Genomic DNA, 20,529 nt, shown 5'->3' with positions numbered 1-20,529 from the left:
ATTGACCTGACTCTTCCATTTTGTACCAGAAAACATGGTCAGACAAGGGATCATGTTCAACAAGCTGAAGACTCCCTGCCAACCTACTCTCAGCTTCAAAAGAATGAAGAGCCAAATGTAAAGCCTACCAATCAGTTGACTACTGCCTTAACAGCCGGAGTTGCCTAAACCCAATAGAACCACCACTAAGTAACTGGACAAAATGAGAACCACCAATGAGTAATTGGACAAAATGAGAACCACCAATGAGTAATTGGACAAAATGAGAACCACCAATGAGTAATTGGACAAAATGAGAACCACCAATGAGTAATTGGACAAAATGAGAACCACCAATAGGTAATTGGACAAAATGAGAACCACCAATAGGTAATTGGACAAAATGAGAACCACCAATAGGTAATTGGACAAAATGAGAACCACCAATAGGTAATTGGACAAAATGAGAACCACCAATAGGTAATTGGACAAAATGAGAACCACCAATAGGTAATTGGACAAAATGAGAACCACCAATAGGTAATTGGACAAAATGAGAACCACCAATACGTAATTTGACAAAATGAGAACCACCAATACGTAATTTGACAAAATGAGAACCACCAATGAGTAATTGGACAAAATGAGAATCACCAATGAGTAATTGGACAAAATGAGAACCACCAATGAGTAATTGGACAAAATGAGAACCACCAATAGGTAATTGGACAAAATGAGAACCACCAATACGTAATTGGACAAAATGAGAACCACCAATGAGTAATTGGACAAAATGAGAACCACCAATGAGTAATTGGACAAAATGAGAACCACCAATGAGTAATTGGACAAAATGAGAACCACCTATGAGTAATTGGACAAAATGAGAACCACCTATGAGTAATTGGACAAAATGAGAACCACCAATGAGTAATTGGACAAAATGAGAACCACCAATGAGTAATTGGACAAAATGAGAACCACCAATAGGTAATTAGACAAAATGAGAACCACCAATACGTAATTGGACAAAATGAGAACCACCAATAGGTAATTGGACAAAATGAGGTTGCTCCTTAACAGGTGGTGGTGCCCTCACCAAAGAACGGAAATATGCCACAGCTTCAATGTGTGCTATTTATTCAGATTCCTTAAGTGAAGGCTCACAAGAGGATGTTACTATCCAGGGTAATAATTCTCATAACCTTTAAACTGCCCTACCAAACCCCTCCACAGAAAGACTATGTATTAATGAGGAAGGTAGGAAGCCCTTTCCCTAGAACTACATTCCCAGAGCTACAGAATATACAGTATATATATATATATATATATATATATATATATATATATATATATATATATATATATATATATATATATATATATATACATATATATATATATATATATATATACACATATATATATATATATATATATATATATATATATATATATATATATATATATATATATATATATACACATATATCTGTAGTCTCTCCTTAGAAAGAAACCCCTGAATCTTGTATAGTTCACAGGTATTGATCAGGGAGAGGAGAATAAGTATGGAGCCCCCTTGGATATAGCAAGCCTGCAACATTCCCATAGAATTTCCCGATCTCATTAAATACCTTCTATACCATTGGAGAAGATAACCAGGGCATTGAGTGCCTGAGATCATTAGGTTTTCAAGTTCAAAGTACCTAGGGTTGAACCGTGGGAACTCTGGCCGGACTCATCTGCTTAGGATGGGTAGTTGCTTTTGACTGTCTAGATAATGAAAGATGAACAGTTTTAAGACTATCAAAGCTCAATAAAGAAAGAGCAGATCAGACCACAATTTTGACTGAATTGATGAAACAACTTTCTGGAGAACATAGAATGCGAGGCTTCAAGAAAGGATTTGAAACTGAGCAGGTTAGGCTATACTTCTGCCTTAACACAAAAGCATTTTGCAGATGGAATTGATGAAGCGTGGCATCATCTGCTTATGCAACATTTTTTTTTTCTCCATATGATACACATGGGTATATAGTCGAAAAGTAATGGGCCAAGAACATTACCCAGAGGAAAAGATATTACATTCCAATAGTCATTACCGTGCTCTTCAACAACTACTCTGTAAACTACTGCTTAAAAATTCAATAATGATGCCAAGAAAAGACCACCATACTCCCATATGTCCAAGTTTTAAAATAAAGGCCTCATGATTAACACTGTCTAAAGCAGTCTTAAAATCTTGGCCAATAATACAAACTTCCCGACCACAATCATTAAAAAAGTCCCTGCCTAGCAATATGTTTGATATGAGTTTGAGACCACCTGAAGCTCAATAGGCTCTAGTAGTGTCTGCAACCATCTGAGTCACCAGCAGACACTGCCTGGCCCTCCCTAGTCCTAGCTTCATGAAGAAGGGGCTTGGGCACTAATTATATGGATATATGGTCAGTCTCTAAGGTGCTGTCCTGTCACTTTCCTCTGCCACTTATGAGCACCCTTTAAAGGCATTTGGAGAAGCCAAACTGCAAACTAGGGAATAGATGTTTACCTTCAGCATGTGTATCTAAAAGGTTTGTTAAAAGATGTTCAATAACTTTAGATATGGGAGCTATAAAAATATACCAGTAATCAGCAGGGCTACAGCTGCCACAAACACATTTAGTAACATTACCAATTCTCCGTCTTCTTGCTAACAAAGACAGAGCAATATTGGGCCACCAGGTGAAGACCAAATTACTACAGTAAAATAATAAACTGAAGTGAACAGGTGGGAAAGACAGCACAATAGTAAACTGTACTTAAAGATACATAGGACACACCCCGAGGATGACAACTAAACAACTTGTAAATAAAAAATCCAAAGAATTGCTATTGCCAAATGTGATAAGTAAGCAGCTCTTCTAGGAGGTCAATCCGAAATCAACCCTTAGTTCTGTAGTCTTGGGTAGTGCCATGGCCTCGTTACCATAGTCCTCTACTGTCTTGGGTTAGAATTCTATTGCTTGAGGGTACACTCGGGAACACTATTCCATCCGTTTCCTTTCCTCACTGGGCTATTTTTCCTGTTGGAGCCCTTGGGCTTATAGCATCCTGATTTTCCCTACTACAGTTGTAGCTTAGCTTATAATAATAATAAACTGTACCAAGTCCCACAAAAAAAAAAAAATAAAATAAAATAAAGCGATCATTACCAGTAAGCATGAAAGAACATGCCACGTGACTCTTCTGGATCTTGATTAGAGTGTGTCTTGCGGGACTAGCCTCAAGGTGTCCACATTAAACTATTTATGCTTAATAGGGTTGTGATGAAACAATATTCAATAACCTAACAAACCTCTAAATGGATTAACTTGTAATGTTTTGTATACTGTAAACTGTATTTCTAAATTGAAGAGAATTAACAAGGATCTTAAGTTTAAAAATTAATAAATCTAAAGGTCAACAAAATATGAACATTATGAAATTTCCATGTATAAACAAATATTTCCGTCAGTCTGCATATGACAGTTACCTATACCAATTACAATTAACATTATAAAGACTATCACCAAGTCACATTTCTAGACCATCACAGGCCTCCTTAAAAAGACATTTCCCTTAACCTAAAATAATGAGGCAAAATCAAATTAATGAACTTGGTGCAGCTATGCGATAAAAGATCAAGGGAACACACATCAAATTAATAACTAATGAAGCTAAGGCCAAAGGTCTAAAGCAGACAGACATAAGTGCAATTTACTGTGCCATACAAGACTTGGTTCCTCACTGGATATGCAATGAAAAAGGTGATTCAGTGAACAGATTTTAGAGAAAGTGTGACCTACTACAGAGGGGATGGCTAGTGTCAGATGGTTTTATACAAAGCACATCCAACTATCTTGTCCAGATCTGTAATGATGGCCAAAAAATATGCAATTGATTGTGTCCATTCTAAAAATGTTGACTTGCTATGGCTATTGTGCAAAATTGAATGATTTCCCAATCAGTATTCCTTTATATGGAACCACTTAAAACATGCAAAACTTATACAATGGAACCTTCTTCCCTTTTGAATAACCATGACTGGTAGAACTCTAGAGGGTGCAACTATTCAGAAGTTTATGATGAATATATTAGCAACAACAAATATCTAATCTTGGTTGATAGCTCATGCAATAATAATAATTTTAATCATCAAAGATCTTTATAAGTTTGACAGGATATTAGAGAAAGAATTCTCTGTAATGTAATTTTCTTTCCTCGTTTCCAGTAGATGAACGAATGAAGGTCACGCGAGCCTTTTCAATGAATCAAAGATGAAAACTAAGAGTTGAGAGCTAAACATTTATTAATGAATAAAAAACACCAAGTTAACTTAGTGATATATTACTAAACCCTCCTTTGTTCACTAGCTTTGTGAACCAGTGGCCAAATACCGATCTGAATGTCATGTATAGGTACGTCATAAATAACGTGACATTAACTTTGGTAATGTTAGTTTGTAAATGGCTTCTGTCAATATTCGACCATTATTGGACGAGATTGTAGATATTTTATTTCTATTTTGGGGGGGTCCTAGAACACAACAATGCAATTTGGGAAGTGTTAACAGTTAATGCCCCAACCATTGCAACTCATGGGATATACAAAGAAGAATGGGGAAGGAATTGACATTTATGTTGACGAATGGTGTATGGGTAGTGCTGTGGTACATTTAATTGCAGTTTCACGATTTTGGACAGGATTTTGAAGGGCATCATTTTCCGGCAAGATTTGCTTGCATTGATAAAAACTGCTTTGGTCAACATTGGAAGTCACTTGGTTTGTATCCTGGTTCTCTAGTATTGGGAACATCACTACCATGGTGGTTGGTATCTAACCTTCAATATCGTTAGTTGATGAGACAGTACGGTAACTATGGAGGGGGGTCTTAATCAGCAACCCAATCACCAGCAAAGAGAATTATACCCGAGAATAGGTTCCATGAGTAAGTCCGGCATGTCAACTTGCATAATGTGGAGGAAATAGTGATTTTGCAATGACGTGCTTGGATTTCACATGATAAGCAAAGTAGATCTGCACCAATGTTCTTAATGCATGCAAGAACTAAATTCTATACAATAAAACTTACCAACAAGAGGAATATCCTTGCATTGGTCGATGATCGACTGTGCCAAGGTGGTCTTTTGATAGTAACTAGTGGACTCATCCTATAAAAAAAAAACAAAAAAGAAAAAATGTACAATAAAAATAAAAACAAAACTACAGTATTCTTAACTAACATCAATCATTATAACCTGATTAAAAACCTCCTTAAGTTATTTCCTCTTGAGCAAAAAGAGGCTCAATAATAACAAGATATTGAGGTCAAAGGTCATGAAGGAAACACAAGGCATGCAAAGCACAAGGTACCGTGTAATCTTCTGGCAATAAAATAATGCTACAAAATATACTGGATGCTGCAACAACAGCAGCAGCAGCACCAACAATGGCAGCAGTTATCTTTTGATATGACGGCAGACTCTCTCGCAACGAGAAACTGCTAACTGATGTGACCAACAGAGAGAGAGAGAGAGGGCCTTTTCCAACACACGACGATTGCTGAACATTTAGTAACGACCGTGGCAATTCACAACAATTACGGACCGATAACTTGTTTTAGTTGCGCTTTTATTTCTATTTGTTACATTTTCTCTGAATTTCAAACATTCAATCCACTTGATAACCATTTTCATTTGGATGGAAGCTGGCGACAGATGAAGGGGTCCTACTGATTGGGTCAGTTCAGTGTGTGACAACTCTTCCCTGCTTCTAGTTTCCTCTTTTAACTTTTAATCTTCCCCCAGAAACTGAACCTGAAAAGATAACAGAGAAGAGGGATACAGAAAAGCTCCCTATTCATTGGACTGCTTGAATGATTCAAAACTATCTTTTAATGTGTTTTTAATGTTACTTCTTAAAATAATAAACTGTATTATGCAAAAGATCCAACTTTGTATTCATCATTATCAAACCCCTGAAAACTGATCATTTCAAACATACCAAATCCCCAAATACACCTACACAGTAGAGTATGTGTAAAAACACTGCATGAAATATACTAGGGCCACTTAACATGCCTTGTGTTTCCTCTGACCTTACTCAAGTAAATATATACAATATATACAGTATATAATACTCTTAATATATCAACTACACAGCATATGAAAAATTCAGTACATTTTTTTAATAGATAAAAAATGTAACGTGCAGAATCAATAATGCTCAAATATTCAACAATAGTGCTAGTGCCAATTACAGAAGCAGAGTTTAGCCCATGAAAATGCATGCAATTAAAAAGAGGACCTACTACAGTAGAATTAAAAATACATGTTAAACCATAGAACTATTACATACTGTATGCTAGAGTTTATTCTTATAAACTACAATCCATCTACACCCTTTACCAGGACATAAATTAACAGTTAATTTGGCACAATGGCATAAAATGTAAAATTTTTATGGGTTCCCTTTACAATACAGTATATAATGTATTCACTCAAGGTTTATCCAGAGTGATGGGTTTCCTAAGCTGGTTTGTAACAGCACTTCGGAATGACAGTTGCAGCAATCATGGAATCTAAAAAAGGAATGAAACATTTGTCCTTGCAGATTTTACAGAAAGTGTGAACTACTCCACAGGGGATGGCTAGTGTTAACATGGTTTTATACAAAGCACAACCAACTATCTTCTCCAGATCTGCCATATGGGGGAATGGCTAAGAAAAATTACGGCATGATATTTACTACTACCGTAAGTATTGCATAAAACGCATTGACGAGTTTTCCTTACTGAATTTTTCTGAATCGGGAGAACTTCAAAAGCTCAAACTTAGTTGAAAAGGCTGACATAAGTCTTTTTCAAGTTTATATAAAAATATGCTTTGATTTTGTTACAACTTTTAGAATATCTTATTTCAATTATTAATTTTTTCTAAAATCGTTTATTTTCTCTCTTCACTGGGGACATTTTTCCCTTTTGGAGCCCTTGGACATAATTACACATCTTACTTTCCAAACTAGGGTAGTAGCAGAGCTAATGATAATACCTACATACATACATATACCAAGGCACTTCCCCCAATTTTGGGGGGTAGCCGACATCAACAATGAAACAAAAACAAAAACAAATGATAATGATAATGCTAACTGGAAAATGTGTAAAGATTCACCTCCATTTACATATGAAATTCACAAGTATAAAACTTCAAAACCTACAGTAATTATGACTTCATACTGATCAAAATTAAACTAACTGTACTTGGCATGTCTTGGTATAATTATATCTTGGCCCTTAATTATTGTGCTGTATATCACGCATATAACTACATCTTCACCAAACTGTAATTCAAATCTGGGAGGAACGTAGAGAGGAAAGGTCCCATTTTTTCATTTCTTTGATGTCAGCTACCACCCAAAATTGGGGGAAGTGCCTTGGTATATGTAAATAAGATCAAATTCTCCAAGAAAAACTTTGAAGATGTTTCCACCAAATGTTAAACAATTGAAATAGTGTTATTTGTCAGGAATTTGTATATCTGCACTTCTGAGTGCGAGCTAGTGGTAGTACGTACAATGATACAGATAAAAGTGCGGACTCGTGGAACAACGCGGTTCTTGGTTTTTAGCTCGATATAGGTTAACTATGCTATTTTATTTTGCTTTTAATAAAGTTCCAAAACAAATCATTCTAATTTCTTTGTATAAAGTATAATGTGCGAAAAATTAAGTCACCATTCTCAGAAACACATACCCTAGCTTATGTGCTCGTCAATATATTGTATGCATTTTGGCCTTTTAAGTAAATCACACGGAGCTCTTAAGAGCAATTATAAGAGGGATTAAACATAGCACTTAAACTTTTGGTAATCGCAAAACATTGTTTTCCACACTTTGCCTAATGGTACAGGAAAATATTCCTAGATTAGGTCCATGAAATCAGTGCAGATTATAGGCTTCATTGCTTTCAGAAAACAGAGTTTCCCACATAAAATAAACGGGTCAACCATCCATATACATTATTTATAGATATCAAAAAATTTTTATTTCATTCCAATAAAAATCATCTATGGTTACTCAATGATTTTTTAAGCAACAGCTCAAGGTAAATAAGAAGCAGTAAAAATACTGAAAAAAAAAAAAAATCGCTGCTTGGTACAAAGTCCACTTTCTCTAAAATCTATGAACACTCATTGCAAAAGTTCAATAAGATATAATAGTATAGAAGAGAATAAAGAGATATTGAAACTAATCAAATGGCTGAATTCACAAAGAGACAGGATGTTGTAGAAATTCTTAACAATACTCCATAATTGCTGCCAAAAATCAAGACGAAGTAAAATCTAACACACCAAAAGCATTCAAGTGGCAAAAAAAAAAAAACTAACAATGGAAATTTTCACCTCTCTGTTAGCATAATACTGTACTACAATTTTAGTAGAAGCTACTGAAAAAAAAAAAAAAAAGAGAGAGAGAGAGAGAGAGAGAGAGAGAGAGAGAGAGAGAGAGAGAGAGAGAGAGAGAGAGAGAGAGAGAGAGAGAGATATTAAGACCGTGTGAAAAGAAAGAAAGAAAGAAAGAAAGAAAGAAAGAAAGAAAGAAAGAGAGAGAGAGATAATTAAGACCGTGTGAAGAGAGAGAGAGAGATAATTAAGACCGTGTGAAGAGAGAGAGATAATTAAGACCGTGTGAAGAGAGAGAGAGAGATAATTAAGACCGTGTGAAGAGAGAGAGAGAGAGAGAGAGAGAGAGAGAGAGAGAGAGAGAGAGAGAGAGAGAGAGAGAGAGAGAGAGAGAGAGATAGATAGATATCAATGCATGCATGCAAAAACACACTACCTTGGCCAAAGCAGCCAGCTCCTGGACAACATTGATGAGTTTTACAATACCAATGGCTACAAAGGATTTTTTTTTCAAAAAGGGAACAGAAATTGCCTTACAAATGTAAAACTTCTCAGTTTTCTACCATTCACAGGATCTAAAGACATTAACTTGCATGTACAAAAGGATTTTATATCAAAGGTCTAGGCATACGGGTGGCACTCAATCATCAAACCTACTTCAGTTTTCCTGTCTTTGTTAAAAAAAAAAAGTGCAAACAGCCTGCTCTCTTAGGGAATTTTTATGGTACAATTACGTTCATTTAACCAATTTTCTTTGAATTATCAGAATGTGCAACTTTTACTTTCCCACATACAATTACAGAGCGTACAGTATTGTATTCATGACCATGAACATATAGGCAAACCTAGATTTGCCATTAAGTGCAATCGGTGTCTAAACGTAAAATATATGAAAACTAGCGTGAAATCAAAATGGCAAACGACATTCTAGAAATTAATTACTCAGCAATTTAAAATCAAACTTTTCTTAAAACAAGCCAATAAAGAAACAATAGGTTTTATCAAATACTGTAATTCAATTGGACATACATTTGAATGGAACAAGCCAAAGACCCATGAAATTGCCATAACAAGCTTCAACAGAAAAACACTACCAACACCGGAAACATCAAAAGGCACACAAATCAACCATCGATAAGGATGCAATAAATAGAAAAACTCTGCATTTATCTCATCTCAGATACTTATCAAATGCAGGTTTAAATTCACGACAAAATCTAATAGTCGACCTAACATCTTTACACACAATTCTTGCCTTTCCCCCTAATTCATCAGTTTGCTACTGCTTCCAACTAACCAACTCCACACTCGACAGTATCTTTCAACAATATTTCTAGTTCACTCTGATTACTGCAATGTCATCAGATTTTCCCATTTCTCCAGTCTTTATCAAAACTACACATTAAGTCGAAAAAAATAAGTTCATTATTTTAATGTGTAACACTGAAAATATTTACATTTTTGTATAGGAATGTAATTTTTCTTTTTTACAGTACAAATATGTTGGTCTTCAAATGTACCCGCTATCTTGTTGCACAAGGGAAAATTTCAAATTATGCTAAACCAAGCCTTTGGGAAAATAATGAAATGAGTTACCATAGTTAAATTATGATATTCAAGTATCAAGAAATTTTCCTAAACCGGTTTCTCAAAATTGGATCAATCAAGTGGTTTTGATTGGCAGTACTTATAATTCACATCTTTTCATTTTCCAGACATTACCAGACTCTACTAGAGAAATAATACTTAGGACAGAGTAGTTCAATCTCAGCTATTTTACAGTTTCATTAAAAGTGTAAGAAGTTTTCTTAAGTTGCTTATATATTCATGTAATAGCCTCGTTATGTACAGTACTGTATTATTGTTTAACTAATTTTTTCCGAGGAAAATTCAATAATTCTCATTTTAGTTTTCCAAATTAATTGTACATTATAATCATACAACAGTGAACTCCAAAAGAGATAGCTAAACCTAATTATTGCGCAATTACCTACTTTTATTATAAAGTAATGAATCCTTCTGCCTCTACAAACTTCCAAACATTTTAATTAGTGCCTTGGAAAAGAAATATAAAGACTTTGTAGACCTTACACCTCTAAGGTAACAGAACTAAGCAAAATCCTTCAGAGTTGATCTCCCAGATTTGCCCAAATACAAAATAGAAGACAATTTTCAAATGGTACTTCAACATTAATGTTCAGTAGCAATCACAAAATGTATCTACAATGGGAGAAAACTGAGAAGTCTGATATAAAGCAATGCAGTGCATGCAAACATTCATTCTTGAGAAAAAAATAAACACCAAAAGACCTATTTCAACACGAACAAAAAAAATTATTTTACTCACCCGAAGAAGTTTCCTCTTGCTTTTGGGGTCATTTGGAATATTTGCGAAAACGACCTCAAGATCAACCACTTCATCCGTTTCTCCCACTATAGCCAAAAGTTCCTCATCTGTGAAGAGTTTCTTTTCCTCTCTCTCGTCCACCAATTCCACATCACAATCATTTTTTTCCTCATTTGACGACGTAACAGAGACCTTTGATATACTAGGCGTGCGCACGGGAGTAGATGAATTAGACACTGATGAAGGAGGCGATTTCTCCTTTTTATCATCATCAACACAAGAGCCCATCAGCTTTGAAATGGATTTCTCCAGACCTGTTCCACGATCAAAGAAGTCATTAACAACATCACAAAGACTGGGAGCTTCTTCAACCAAACTGTCTTCCAAACTTATGCCAAATCCTGCCAAAAAACTAGCATCATCTTTGCCTGAACACTGCTTCTTCTCTTGTCCACTGCTTGAAGAAGACTGTGGGCTTGACTGGGGTCCCTCCACCCTGGGGTTAACTTCAATACGATTATTTTTTTCAGTGTCATAATCATATTCGCTGTCAGAGTCCAACTCCATAGGAACTTCAGCAATAAACTCTGATATACCTTTTGGGAGACTAGGTGGTGGTGGGGGTGGTTTCAATACAGGTAGAGGTGGCGGGCCACAAAGTTTTAACGCACTCATAAATGAACTGGTCGAGTTACTAGATATATGGGTTGGAGGAGGAAACAAGTTGAATGGGGGTAGTAAAGGTGGAGGGACTCCGGTTGAAGGCAAAGGAACTGGCTTTACTTCAGAAGGTGGATGTGCTCTTTCCCCTGGAGGTAATGGTGGTGGAGGCTTATTCAATGACAACGTCGTCATTTGAGAGGGTGGCTCGGTAACCGATGCTGGTAGTGGCGGTGGCTTGCTCAGAGATGATGTGGGTAGAGGTGGTGGTGGCTCACTTATCCGTGTTGAGGGTAATGGAGGTGGAGGCTCATTCAAATTCGATGGCAGTGGTAATGGAGGGGGTGGGGTACCTAATGAAGGTGGTGATACCGCGGGCGGTGGTAGCGGAGGAGGTGGTGGGGGTGGCAGTTCACTAAATTGTTTTGGAGGTATTGGTGGTAGTTGATTACTGAAAGACTGTTTTGAAGATAGATCGCCCATCGAGGTTAAAGTAATTTGCTTACGAATTTCACTTGAGTGAGGCACTGGTGGGAGCAATTCGCTCTTTGACGCGGGAGATGCGGGTAATGGCGGTTGGTCTAATGGGGTTGGGGGTAGTGGTGGGTTCTCCTGGGGTGGCGGGGGTGGAGGAGGTGGCGGCGGAGGGGGTGGATTCTCTTGTGGAGGAGGCGGCAGAGGCGGAGGGGGGGGATCTAACGGAAGTGGAGGTGGTACTGGAGCTGGATATAAACTAGCACTTTTTGGAAGAAACGCCAATGTAGATGGAGGCGGTACTGGTTTTGGAGTTGATCCTACTGGAGGAGGCACTGGAGTGGGAACAAAAGATACAGAGGGTGGGGGAACAGGTGCTGGCACTGGTGAAGGAATAATACTTGACACTGGTGGTGGCACAGGGGTTGGCTGAGAAGATAAAGTAGTTGCTTTAGCAGGCAGCACAGCACCTTGTGCTGGTAAAGGTGCACTTTGTGCTGGCAAAGGAGCACTTTGTGCTGGTAACGGTGCAGCTTTGGCTGGTAACGGTGCAGCTTTGGCTGGTAAAGGCGCAGCTTTGGCTGGTAAAGGTGCAGCTTTGGCTGGTAAAGGTGCAGCTTTGGCTGACGATGGTGCAGCTTTGGCTGACGATGGTGCAGCTTTGGCCAATGATGGTGTAGCTTTGGCCAAAGACGGTGCCGCTTTGACTGACGACGGTGCAGCTTTGGCTAACGACGGTGCAGCCTTGGCTGACAATGATGCAACTTTGGCCGACGATGGTGCAGCTTTGGCTGATGACAGTGCAGCTTTTGCCGACGATGGTGCAGTTCTGGCTGACGACGACGTAGCTTTGGCTAACGATGGTGCAGCTTTGGCATGAACTAGAAGAGTTTCAGAATTACCACTCGCCGTACGAGCTGAAGTCTTTGATTCCACATACACAACTTCAGCAGAACTGCCCTCTTCACCAAGATCAGTTTTTGAAGGCTTTGGTACAACAGTTGTTGTATTTGATGATATTGTATCATCAGATGAAGATGCTACTTGGGTGCTTGAGGCAGTAACAGCAGGTGTTGTGGCAGAGATGGATTGTGAAGAAACCTCTTGTACTAATTTATTAGAAGGTAAGTTGGTCTCAGGAGGCTTATTACCAGTTTTCTCATTGGCCTTGTTACTTGCAGCCAATGTTAAATCTGATAAAAAGGCCTCCAGGTTAGCACCTTTCAAAGATGTTACAGATAACAGTAATTTTTGTAATTCTGCCACTGATGAAATTGAGACACCCTGCCCTCCACCTGCTGCTGTTAGAGGTTTCATGTTTTGAAGAATCGCCATTGCAATAGACTGTATCTTTTCTGAGTCAATGGAAGTTTCTTCAATATTACTTTTCTGTGCCTTTTCAAGTTTGGAAAGAGACTCTTTTAGAGATGCTTGTTCATCTATTAAAGAAGTTCTCGGGTTAATGGTATAAACATCATCATCCATTATAGGAGTTCCTGTGGGCGAGTATGGAACATCCCCATCATCAGGATCTGGTGGCAGTTCAAGCATGGGTGCACTCTCTGGATCATACTCATTTTCAACGACCTCATCTGTTTTCATCAAACCGATTGCTATTCTATCCATTCTCCTTGAATCATGATGTCTTTTCTTCCTCCTTTCTCTTTCCTTTTCAAAAAACTCTCTGTCCTCTCCCTTTCTCTTTGCATTCTCTCTTTTCTTTTCTTCATACAAATGAACTTTCAGATCATAATATTCTTTCTTACGGCGTTCACACTCCTCGAACCTCGCTCTCTTCTGCTGGTGCGATGTTATTTCACTCTTCTCTTTCATAAACTTTTTCTTTGCCTCATAATATGCCTTTTTCCTCTTTTCATAAAGCTTCACCTTTTGTCTTCGATCCAAGTTACTATAATCTTGCTTGCCCTTTAAAAGGTCATCTTCCTCTGCATCTTGCTGCTTTGATTCTTTTTCACTTAATCCATCTTTTATCTTAGAAGTTTCTTTGGATTTGATTTGGTCAACTTTTGAAGACCTATCAATGGAATCAGATGGAGAAGATACTTCGGAAACAAGACGAGCGGCAGTGTCTTGTACTTGTCGTTCAACAACTACTTTACTTGAAGTGTTCATGTCAGATTCTTTCAGATCGTTTTCTAATTTATCCTTCACTACAGAAGACCCTTCATTCAGTTTAACAGGCATTTCAATTTTCTGCCGGGATGAGCACGGTGCAATATCTCTCTTTCCTATATCAAAACCACGAGACTTTTCTTCACTAATAGGATGAGAACTTTCTTTGCCATCGGGGAGTGAAGTGTCTGGTAGCACATTTTCTCCTTCCAAGACCTGGGGAGACAAGTGATCCTGACTCAAATTACTATCTATTTTACCAACAGTGTCTTCCCCGAGTCCTACTCTATCACCTTTTGTGAGTTCCTTTTCTTTATCCATAGCTGCAATTTTAAGGAATAGTGCCCTCTCTTTCCATTCAATATAAGAGTCTGCTTCGTTATTTGAATTTGGAAGACCAGCTGATGTCAGAGCTTCCAACTCTTCAAACATGCTCGGCCGTTCTCTATCTGACTTAAGACTACTACTTGAAGATTCTAGAGTTTCGTCAAATCCATCATCATCTCTCCTACTTGTACTATCATTCAACTTGTCGTCACTTTCTCCATACAATTCCTGAACAAAACTCATTAAACTCGGCTTATCTTCATCATTAGCCTTTGGGCGACCTTCAAATAAGCCATGTACCCAATCTAACAAACTTGGTTTCTCTACCTCCTCCATTGACTTTACTTCATCTTCCTCCTGATGACTTCCATATGAGTCAGCAGGACTCATTCCTCCACCAGTATCTTCATTTTCTTCAGACCAAGCAGGCATCCAACCTCCCGCTACGCCTGGAGAGGAAGGTGGCGAAGGAGGTCTTTTCAAGCCAGTAGCTGGATCCACTTTCCACACATGATGCTTCTCTAAAATGTCTTCTCTGTCCCATTTACTTTTATCTTCTCTGTTCCACTTACTTTTATCGTCTCTGTCCCACTTACTTTTGTCTTCTCTGTCCCACTTACTTTTGTCTTCTCTGTCCCACTTACTTTTGTCTTCTCTGTCCCATTTACTTTTGTCTTCTCTGTCCCATTTACTTTTGTCTTCTCTGTCCCATTTACTTTTGCGAGTGGTTTCTTCCTGGATGAGATTCTCTTTCATTTCAACATCAACCTTATCAGTCACTGTTTCGATAGCATCTCCATCTAAAATTTCTCTGGTGGGTCGGATTTTCTGATCCTTTTTAACTTCACTTTGCTCCTTTCTCTTCCTTTCTTCAACTTCTTTTCCTTTCTTCTCATCAACTTCCTCCTTCCTCCTACTATCACCCTGCAATTCTCTCTTTCTCTCCTCTCTCCAGTTCAAAAATGCCTTATTAGAAGAATACATGGACTTCCTTTCATGTCTTTTCATATCTTCCCGTCTTGTAACAACCGAGCCAGCCGCAACATTGACTTTTTGCCGTAGTTCTTGTAGGCAACTGGCAGTTGACGATGTCTTTTTAGGAATCCTGAAATTAGAAAGAAAATAATTCTTGAATTTAAGGCAAAAAAAAAAAAATACATAAATTAACCACCACCCAGTCATTTTCTAATGGGCTTATACTATTAAAATTTATTAAGCAGAGAGATATATGATTAGCAGGGCTCAAAGACTGAAGTAACACCCAACAAACAAGTTATCTTGAAGTTTTCCATTACATGAAAACCAGAGAAATTAAATCTTTAAAAGAAACTTTAATCCTGCATACAGTACTTTTATATGAAATAATAAAATACAAAACACGGTATAATTTGTTTCAGTATATAATTTACATTGATAAAATTTCCCCCCTAAGCTAAATAAGGTAATGTACATTGAATACCAAATGCTTGATACTTACTTGAATGATGTGCCAATGGAGGGAAACTGCAACTTCTGAGAATTCCGTTCTTCCTCCTTCATCTGTCGATACTTCTCCCTTTCCGCTCTCCTGTCTAATTTCTCTTTATCAGCTTTCCTTTCAGACTTCTCCAAGTGCCTACGTAGCCTTTCATCGCTGAGCTCCTTTAAAGATCTCTTGTCTTTCCCCCCCTCGACCTTTTTCCTTTTCAATTCAGCCTCCCGCAACTCCTTCAGTTTTTTCTCAGTTTTTCTGTCTTCCTTTTCTTTACCAATCTCCTTTGATTTACTCATTCTATCAAAATCTCCCTTCTTATTATTCGATCTTTCCTCCTGGTCATCCGAAAGATCATTCTCGAGCATTTTCAAAGGAGAATAGTGTTGCAATCGATTTCTAGGTTTTAGACCCAACTTTTTTAAACCCCTCTTCACAACCTTGTGAAAATTCTTATCAAGGAATAAATCGTCCAATCGCACTACACATGGTTTAGAGGAGATAGGAGTTACTCTAATGTCTTTCTCCTCTTCCTCTTTGAAAGATTCACCTTTCCCTTCTGATAGTTCACTAGATATTTTCATGTCATGAACTTCACTGCCCGCTGCCCCACTAGGCAACAAGTCCATGTTACTACTAACACTTTCAAACACTTGTTCATTGTTTATACTCGTATCGGCAACACTTTCACTAGATTGCCGAACTTTACACGTAATCGAATCCCCTTCACCTATTTTCACATCTTCTAGAACACCTATCTTGATTTCGTCTCTATCTAAACTATTTACATCATTAATACTAACATCCTTCGATTTACTACTATCTTTGGTTTCTTTACAATTTTCAAACTTTACACTTTCACCCACGTCTGTTACTTGTCTACTATTTTCCTGTACATCTACATCAACTTTACTAGGTTCTTCCTTTTCCTTCCCTTCTAAAATAGTTTCACTTAATTCTTCACAATGGGTGAAGTCTCCCCCTTTACTGGGAGTAGAGTCCATTTTCTCAACTTCACTAACACCCGTTCCACCATCTATTTCCCTCTTTTCTTTAACGCCTGTACCTTGGAAATCTTTTTCCCTATCCAAAGTAGCTGCACTGTTATCTTTCACAACACCTAACTTCTCACTTTGTGTTGCCACCTTTTCCAAGCCCCCACCCAGTTCACTTTCGACATTACTAGTGTTGGTTCCATCCCCTGCCTCTTTCGGTGAAAGTTCCTTCTCTACCACACTAGATGTTTTTGGTAGCTCATTTTCATTTAATGAATTTGCTACATGGGAAACATCAACAGTACATTTACTTTCTGCCTCACTAGTATCAACGATACTACAATCAGACTTTTGAGCTTGCTCAACACTAACATCACTTTTATTTTCATGTTCCTTATAACTTTTCTCAGCCATTTCCTCCTTGATTTCTTGCTCAGGAACCTTTCCTTCCAAAGGAATATCCTTTGTGCAGACTACAGATAATTTTGACGCATCTTCAGCAATATCAGCAGAGTCGTCGTCTTTTCCGACTTTCGTGGTTTGGTCAGATTCTTTCGTAGAATCTGACTTTTCCTCTTCTCTAATTTTCACAATATTCACCTCTTTAACAGAGGCTTCACTTTCACTGTCTTTTTCACCTTTTGTCTTTTCTTTTTCCTCATCAGAGCTATACACACTTGAAATATCAACCTTCTTTTTCTTTGACTCTGGCTCACTGTCTGAACTGTCACTATCAATTATTTCCTTTGAGAAACTTTTTGCCTTTTTCTTTCTTTTTCTTTTCTCAGTATCGGAGCCATCAATAGTACTACTACTTTTACTTTTCTTTTTGCTTTTCTTAGATTTATGTTCCTTCACATTGGGAGATCCTTTATTGCTTTTCTTGTAATCTTTGTGTTTTTTCTTTGATTCTGAATCATCTGGTGCATTAGATTTGTCATGCTTTGTTGAAAACTTGTACTTCCGTTTCTTCTCTTTTGAATCTTTCTTAGACTTTTTCCTTTTATCAGTATGCTTTCGTGCTGTTATTTTTGGAAATTTGTGTCGCACCTTCCACTCATCTAAATTTGAACCAAAATTCTGAACAAATAATTTTATAATTTCGGCATCTTCCAATACCAACATTTCTGGTTTCTTTATCATGTCTTCAAGACAATCCAATCGAAGAACAGGATTAGTTTTGCCCAAATCATTAAACATTGCCATGTTGATACTAGCAGAGAGTGTCGACTGAGATATCATGTAGGCAGCAGTAACTTGCTCCTTGCTATAAAATCTATCTTTAACTAGGAATCTTTGTTCAGGAACAAACAGTTCAGGTGGTACACTCTCTTCTAGTTTTATTCCAAATAAACCATCACTTTGGAAACTAGGATTAAATACTGGGGGATAATCTTGTGTTTCTTCTTCAAACCTGGGCTCCTCCTTTATACGGAAATCTTCAGCTGGGTCGTTGATAAACCCACCGAAGTCAATGTCCTCTCCTGGATCTAGATCTAAAGGTTCAGACTTAACTATCGAGAGATCTACAGAATTTCTTTCTTCGGTTTCTTTATCCTGAGGTAGAGAATGGGAAATTTCACTTAAGTTAGGCTGCTTATAGCCATCAGATAGATTTAAACCCTCTTCACACACTTCAGTCTGATCAATGGATTCTTCCAACACTGACGACTGTTCTGCTGAATCATCACAGACTGTTGATTGATCACCGCTCTCTTCGCATGTAGTTAACCGATCGTCATCCTCCTCCTCTTCATTATGAGCCAAGAGATCATGTATGCCACCTAAGACAATATTAGACGACACTGTTTCTTCGCTTGAAGTTCTATTTTCGCCGACTACCGCCGTAGTTTCATCACCTGAAAGACAACCACATGAAGTGTCCCGTGCTGGATCATATCCAGACTCAAGCACACCACCTCGACTCTCATCAACCCCTGAACTAAATGGAATAGTAAAGCTGGCATCCACAGCCGTACTGGGGCTTAGCTCTGAGCTCCCAGCCTCTTCGTCACCATCATTAAGAACTGCCAAACTGATTGCACCTACATTATTAATTTCCAAATCCTCATCAAGATCAGCACTTAAAGTTGTTTGACTACAATTACAATCTGATTCCAGATTACTAGCAGAAGTAGAACTAGGGTTTACTATCACACGAGTGGTGGGTTCAGTGCTAAGTCCGGTATGTACAACATGGCCATTTACTGTCTCTCCTATATTATTATTACACCTATGCAATATGTGCTGATCCCTCCTCCTTCTCCTGGCTTGAGTCAAGATATCATCCGCATGGGACAACTCCTCTTTTGTTTCTGTATTAGAAGACCCATTTTGCATCAATGTATCATCATCATCCTTATCTTTATCTTTGGCATGGTTTAACAATTCAACTTTAGGTTTATCAATTTCATTTTGTTTTTCTATATTCGCAAGAATGATGTTTAAATAATCTATTTCTTCTGCTGCTGTTGTTGGCTTGAAATTTTGTTTCCTTACTTGTGAGTCGTCTCCTACTTCATCAAGAGTTGTAAATCCTTTCAGTAAGTCCATAACCTGGAAGGAGAAAGTTGAAAACAATGGTAACACTTAGAAAACTAAAGTAATTCAAATGTTTATGGAAAGAAAATATACATTACTCTACTGTAACAAATTAATCAGCATGTTACTGTACTAAAGAAACTCACTAAAAAGAAAAGGTAAACTATAAGTCTTACATTTGCAGTGAACTGATCTCCTCCAAATAAACTGAAACAAACCTTCCTTCTCCCCGTAGAGTGTAAGCCTCAATCCCCTGACGCATATGAAAATGTCCCCCAACTCAGTACCAGTTAGGTCATTAAAAATAACACCAGGCGGACCTTTTGTTCACAAGCTGTGCCATCAACATATGACACCTTGTCCAGAGCATTCTATTATCCCACCCCATACTTTCTGGGCAAGAATCTCGGAAGAAAAACTACTAAGAAGAATTGTGGATTTCATTATAAAACTAGTGTAAATGTAAAAATTTAGTTTCGCTGATCATTGCACACTATACTTGTAACTATAACGTATATAAATCAATCAGTTCATGACTTTCTCATCATAATCACATGAGATTGTGTATCCAATATACTGTAGTAGAAAAAAGGGACAAAGCAAAGATACAGTTGACTTCTTGAAATTTGAGTACTCTATCACTTCAAGATGAAGACATCTGTCAACTTCACAATGTATTAATCGATTAACAAAAATGTTATTCCAATGTAGCCATCATGTTTCTTATTTACCTGAACTAAAGATTATCTACAAAAGAGTATTGCTAATTAACTGACCTTCTAGTAAACATTCTTTTTGTCCCTTACATTACAAAATTAACATAAGACGCCTTAGCTTGTAGTGAATTATACAAAATTCATGAAGCTACTGTACCAGTCTAAACTGCAAAAATCCCAAACCAGTCTTCAACATAACTTATCGGGTATACTACAGAAAGAAATTGAAAATCCTTACCATGAAGTACTGAATGTATCTGACCCGCCAAGGACAGGAGGATTGTGAACACTAATGAAAACTATCATACGAGTGTGACAAACTTGGTCACACAGATTTTGTCTTCTTGTAATAATGGTAGAGGCAGGAAATTACCTGTTTTGTAAGGTACTTTCCCAATCAGCTACATACCACTTCCGTATAACCAATTATTCAGAAGTTTCAGAGTACATACACTATCAGATA

General features: G+C 37.6%; 1 protein-coding gene across 5 annotated transcripts in view; it reads right to left on the bottom strand.

Annotated features, from left to right (window-relative positions):
• The window catches only part of LOC137629049 (uncharacterized), a 100,187-nt gene that overhangs the window by 41,831 nt on the left and 37,827 nt on the right, over positions 1-20,529 (bottom strand). For all 5 annotated transcript variants that reach the window (XM_068360319.1, XM_068360340.1, XM_068360346.1 and 2 more), the window contains 3 exons: positions 15,821-19,365; positions 10,750-15,448; positions 5,093-5,171 (listed from right to left, as the gene is read on the bottom strand). In XM_068360319.1, the coding sequence (XP_068216420.1) occupies positions 5,093-5,171; positions 10,750-15,448; positions 15,821-19,362 (8,320 nt within the window). In that variant the 5' untranslated portion in view covers positions 19,363-19,365. The remainder of the gene's footprint in view (positions 1-5,092; positions 5,172-10,749; positions 15,449-15,820; positions 19,366-20,529) is intronic.

This window comes from Palaemon carinicauda, chromosome 2 (genome assembly GCF_036898095.1).
Source record: "Palaemon carinicauda isolate YSFRI2023 chromosome 2, ASM3689809v2, whole genome shotgun sequence".
Taxonomy (NCBI): Eukaryota; Metazoa; Arthropoda; class Malacostraca; order Decapoda; family Palaemonidae; genus Palaemon; species Palaemon carinicauda.
The sequence above is the reverse complement of the archived record's forward strand: the minus strand, read 5'-3'. Positions and strand labels throughout refer to the sequence as shown.